This window comes from Paecilomyces variotii, assembly GCF_004022145.1.
Source record: "Paecilomyces variotii strain CBS 101075 chromosome Unknown C8Q69scaffold_12, whole genome shotgun sequence".
Classification (NCBI taxonomy): Eukaryota; Fungi; Ascomycota; class Eurotiomycetes; order Eurotiales; family Thermoascaceae; genus Paecilomyces; species Paecilomyces variotii.
Genome location: NW_021167151.1, coordinates 562,184 through 567,883, shown reverse-complemented (window position 1 = coordinate 567,883; position 5,700 = coordinate 562,184). Strand labels below are relative to the sequence as shown.

Here is a 5,700-nt window from a genome sequence, read left to right as displayed (position 1 = left end):
CTGGCTATTTATAATCAGATGATTTCATTCTTTGGCATTTAGGACCGAAGATATACGGTTCTGCGTATGATGTAGGTAGCGTGGTACGTAGTGGAGAAGAGAAGGGAAGGAGGTAGTTAAGAAGAGGGAAGGGTGATCAAATAATACGACTGATTTACTCTACAGGTATATATTTACTCGAGAGAGATAAAAGCCAAGCACACGTAAAGAGTATATGTATATGTATATATATAGATGAGTTGGATTGAATGTTTGGTAAGTAAAGACACTCCATATGAGGGAGTTGGGGGGTATATAGATACACACGTAGATAGATACATACATACGTAACGTTCCAGTCGTGAAGAAAAAAAACCAAATGACCACAAACTAACAAAAAGGGAAAGGATATCATGCTGAGCAAATCGCATAAACGAGAAAACCAGGAAATGGTTCAAATGTGATGACAAAACGAAAGAAAAAAAAAACATTCCCACCTGTACCACCAGTTCATATGCCCGTCTAAGAGTTATATGTTGATCTGAAAACAAAAACGTCCTCTAATACCTGTACTCGCGAGATAAGAAACCAGGACCCAGATCTAAATGCTGTGAAATGAAACGCTGAACTCAAAGGGAAGGAAATCGAAGAAAATAAAACGAATCACGAAATTGTTCAAAACTCCAGTCAACTAGAAAGATACCGGTTGGTATTCCCACATGCTTCTGCCCTCGGCGTTGACGGTTGCTCTTGTCTCTGTAAGTCGAGCTAGGACTCTTTCGCCTTCATTGAGCAGGCCGCCCATGCGGCCTTCTTGAAGTCGGGTAGTGCGGATGAATCCAAGTAAGGAAAGTGTATTGCAACGGACCGTCACAGGAATCCGATTGTGTGAGAGTTGTTGCCATGTAGGCGCCAGTGAGATCATTGTCGAGATATACGAACGTGCAGATGCGGCAATCGCTGTTTGTGACCGAGAGAGCATATTCGAAGGGTAGGAAGCGGAGATTGTAGATGTGGAAGGATCAAACCCGTAAGCCCAGCAGATGAGCGCCGAAATGTAAAGAGCCCAGTTCGCGTGGAGCATAGCTAGTGGGCCTGGTCGAGCAGCAGATGAGGTCCCCGCCTCTTCGCCTGCGAGTAACGGGATTAGGGGAGCACTCAGAGCTGGCGATGATCTGGGGATCCTGCTCCCTGTTGCTCTGTGTCCTTGGTTCGCTGTAGTTCGGGCGTTGTCGCGAAGCAAGGCATTCGGATACGCATTGTACACGGCGCATTCCAAAACCCGAACTGCATGCCAGACGGCTTTCCTAATGTCTTCTGTGTCGGACGCCCATCGCCGTAATGTGTCTTTGGCCTTCCGAAAGTCTTCTTCATGAGGTACCTTTCGGTTAAAGAGCCACGACTCCCCGCTAACAGTCAACAAGGCATGCAAAGGCGTATGGCGGGCAGCACTGAGCGCATGATACGTGAAAAGACTGCACGGCTGAGAGGGCGCGCTTGAAGGTGCATATTGGTCGTATCCCTCACTCGGGACAAGCCATGCCTCGTAGTTCTCTGATCTCTGACTGGTCAGGTTATGCACGAGAAGGAGAGTGCACTGGAAAGTATCCAGATGACGCGAGCTGGGTTGTCCATGTAGACCTGAAGCCATGGCCATAGAAGGCAATGACAATGATCTGTGCGACCTAGCCGTTCGAAACCAATCTTCCAGATGCCAAGTCTCCCACAGATTTGAATCGCAGGGGAACGGCAAGTCCGTGGTTCCAACACTCGACTTCCTAAGGCGCGAACTCACAGCAGACTGCTGCAATAAGACCCGTGGCTGACCAAATAGTGCAGACTGCTGTGCATCGAAAATGAACGCAGCTTGCAACACCCTCCGCCGAGCTTCATGTTCAACCCAAAACTTATACGCCTTCGTAAGTGCTTCTTGACTTGGATTTTCTGGGAGTGTGTTCAAAACAGCGAATGGATTCTGAGAGATCCAGTGGCGATCATGCATGTACTAAATCAGTAGGTGTCAGCCAAAACTCTCCCGATACTTGCTTTTTTCTCATTGATCAACATACGCTACCATACAGACTCCGGAAACGGTGGGATAGTTGGACGTCCGCTCTCCGGGATCTAAACTTCGACAGGTATTCCAGTAAAAAGACCGTTTGAATATCGGTGATTCGGGACCGGCTTGTTATTGGAGTCCTCTATATCCAAGCATCAGCAAAGTGACCACGGTTAGAGCTAACCTTGGATTTTGACAAACCTTTGACAAAAGCTTTAGACACGCCTCGAGCAAGGCAAGTGAGTATTCCTTAGCATTGTGTCGGTTGTCATATTGAGAGCCTATGGCAACCATAGCTCCTGCTAGTAAAGGACTGGGTTTTGTTGCGAAAAAGGTCGGTCGATGCACGATGGGGAATAAAGGATGAAAATGCCGCCAGTAACTCTCGAAACAGTCTTGCCATTTCATAGTGTCCATGATTTCCATCCCATCATCCCCTGAAACGACTCCGGGGGCGGAAGTAAGCTCTCGTCGTAGGGCAAACCACTCAACCCCATCCAAGTTGGAGAGGGGTACTGGCATTGAAAAGTCTTGCTGGTTGTCAGTCGCGATTCTTAGGGGCTGTGGCCCGAGGGAAGGTTCACCTACTGGTTGAAGCATATCACCCTCCAGGGAGAATGGTACGATATTGGCAGAGTCAATTGGGTCCCAGTCACAGCCGTCATCGATCTGCAGGGGCGATTGCACCAGCTCCGGGTTGAAGATCACAGAAGTCGGAGCAGAAGAAACACTCCTTGGCTGCGAAAGGTGAAATGATGGCACGTCTGATAAGGGAGAGCCACAGGTATCGGGCGAAGAGTAGAATGGGCTGTCTCCTGCGGATTCTCGAATGTGGTTCGGGAATGGTGTAGCTCGAGGGTCCATGGGGATCTCCATCCCACTCCAGGGCAACGAATAATCGCTTGCAAGATCAGGGTGCACTCCGGGCGCCACAATAGAACCAATTGACATTGAACCAGAGCTCACCACAGGAAGAGAATCTGGAGTCGCACACGCAGGTATGGTATCCGCCACGCTCGATGGATCAGAGACGACTGATGATTGACTGGGTTGTTTCCAATGCCGGCTCGCATTACCACCAGATTGTGCATCAAGCTCACTATTCATCTCATTGTCAGGGGCTCTCCCGTAAAAAGCCGCACAATGTGGGGTACTCACTGTCGCTCCATATGCCTCGCAAGTAGATCAGGGCGATGGAAGGCCTTTCGGCATCCTTCATATCTGCATGGAAATGACGCTTCTGGGTTGTGGTTCAATTCGTGACGTCTACCAGCCAAATGGTTAGGAACAGCTCTTGGGTCCTTCTGCTCTCCCTTGCGGTATGCGTACCTTCGGTGTTCTGCGCGTGTGAAAACCTAGTGTTACCGTCAGCGACACTCAAGAAGAGAGCTCTGGAGGAAACACACCTTGTTGCAACCAGGGAATCCGCATGCGTGAACCCGTTTACCCTTCTTCGCCTTGCTTATTCGATGTGTAGTGGGTGTGTAGGTAATAGGAGTCGGAATGTCCGATGTAGAGGTAGTGCGGCGCATGGTTACTCTCTTCTTGCGGTCGACGCTGGTTTGAGAAGTGACACTGGTAGGTGTAAAGATTGCTTCCGTTGATTTGCTTCGTCGAGTCGAGACTTTGGCCATTCCGTGTGGGAGATGCGACGATCTATATGTAATTGCGCGGTTGGCTGTGCTAACCTTGCTCAACGTTGTTGATCCTGCAGGTATACTTGTGTACGGGTATGGGGAACAGGAGCGGTCATTTAAAGAATAAGAACGTAAACAAGAATAGATCTGAAGTGGATCTAGAATGATGGGAGATTGGGGGCGGACGAGACAGATATGTTATACAATGCGGCGCTTAAGAACGCTGCGCACCGGTCCAACTAGATATGGTTTGGGAGATCTGATTCTGACCTCTCAGGGATCCAAGGTTTGGATAGAATCGCCAAGACGAGCTTCAAACTAGAAGGGTACAGCCAGCTGGGGCAGCGTCCAGGGTGGGCGGCGGGGCTGGATTGTCGTTCTTAAAACCATGAAGGATTTGACTGATGCGGCTGAGTCTCGTAGAGAAATATTACGGTCAGGGCAGACGTGATGTCCCCCGTAGTCCACCGGTCAGAGCGGTCCCGCGTGTATACTGTGAATAGCACTGCTGTATGATCCAGTGGATCCTGGGCCATTAAGTTAGCATGGCGCATGCCTGCTGGAGCTGTCCCCGGCGCGATGGACAGCATGGATAGCATAGCGGAATTCCGAATAGGAAACCTGTGCGGGAGGAGGATGGATCATCAGGTCAGGGCAAAAGGCTATGCTGGGGGTCGCCCAGGGTCCTATCAAGTCGTCGAATCTGACGGGTGACCCTAATGGACCAGTATTGATTGAGGATAGGCTGCAGAGGAGATGTTGGTTCTGTTCCTCGTGTCGTCGTTGGTGGAGCCATGCTTTGCTCTGCTGTTAACCCTCTCCGCGGCCATCGTTCTTTTTCCCGAAATAGCTTTGCACGAGTATGGCCTCTGCCTCTCTTCCTGAGTCGGGGGACCCCGTTGGACTAAGCGCTGCCACGAGTCGAACGACGGCCAGGGGAATAATAGCCAAGAAGAAGGCCCAAGGGTGACGACGCAGAACTAACAACGACCTAAAGAGACACCCGCACGGATGGCTTAGAAGGAGAGGCTTAAGCACCCAGCTAGGCTAGCAATCTGGGAGTCCCGGGTCAACTAGGGATTACTTCCCAGAGATAGGGTTGTGACGGACCCCTGCCGGACAGTCGTCAGGCCCCGATCTAGCAGACATTCGAACTTCCTCACGCTTTGACGGGTGTAATACGGCTTGCGTTGATTGAACGGGAACCGAGTGGACATCCAGGGTTCAATTCCTTCGTGCATTGATCCATCACTGACCAGGCTCCCCATAGTATTTTTTGATAAACGGCTTTTCTCGACTGCTGGTTTCATCTCCCGTCATATGGTTGTGATAACCAGAATAAGATCACCGTAACAGAAGCCAACCATCGGAATGCGAGCCTAACTTGCCTATCTAGAGTAGAGTGAGTAGAGCCAAGTCCTCAGGACCCGCCGTCCCGATGAGCCCTCACGCAAGGACAGAGTCCGGCCTGGTCTAACAGTGACTAACCAACGTACGTCCGGGTGTACTCCGTAGTTACAGTGCGTATCGCTTCCCCAGAAGTCCCTGCGACGATACCATCCCCGCGGAACCCGTCCGGGCCCAACAACCGGAAGCTGCGATGGCGCTTTTCGATGCGTTCGATGCAGTAGTGGTAGGCTGGTTTGTTTCAACGACTTCGTTGTATAGGACGCCCGATATGCCGTAAGCAGAGCCCAGGCACCACCGCTTTTCCAAGCTCTGGACGCTTTCAAGAGGTTACTTTCCACGATCGACGGATAATAATTTCTTACGAGCTTGGCAAGGCTTGATCATCTAGGTTGTGCGGAGCATTCCGTCACATAAGATTACCTGCCTAGCCCACGCCGATTCTTAGCGACGGTCCATCAAGCAGGACTACTTTAAGAAAAGCCGCCGGATGGCTTGCTCTCTCCGCGATGCTGATCCAGTGCCGAGTAGTGAACAAAGATAGTCATCCTCCCGCAAGCTCCAGAGTCCATGGCCACTGCGGGGTTCGGAAGGCATGGTCCCATGGATTAGGCAAAG

The 5,700-nt window shown here is 50.7% G+C and overlaps 1 protein-coding gene across 1 annotated transcript; it reads right to left on the bottom strand.

The window, feature by feature from the left end:
* Positions 1-570: 570 nt before the first annotated feature.
* C8Q69DRAFT_88017 (putative C2H2 finger domain protein) lies at positions 571-3,863 on the bottom strand. Its single transcript, XM_028634135.1, has 7 exons — positions 3,445-3,863; positions 3,368-3,393; positions 3,197-3,304; positions 2,623-3,137; positions 2,240-2,568; positions 2,049-2,180; positions 571-1,984 (listed from the first exon to the last, which is right to left on the bottom strand). The coding sequence occupies exons 1-7, from the start codon at positions 3,670-3,672 to the stop codon at positions 671-673; spliced, it is 2,652 nt and encodes an 883-aa protein (XP_028482356.1). The 5' UTR covers positions 3,673-3,863; the 3' UTR covers positions 571-670.
* Between the last annotated feature and the right edge of the window lie 1,837 nt (positions 3,864-5,700).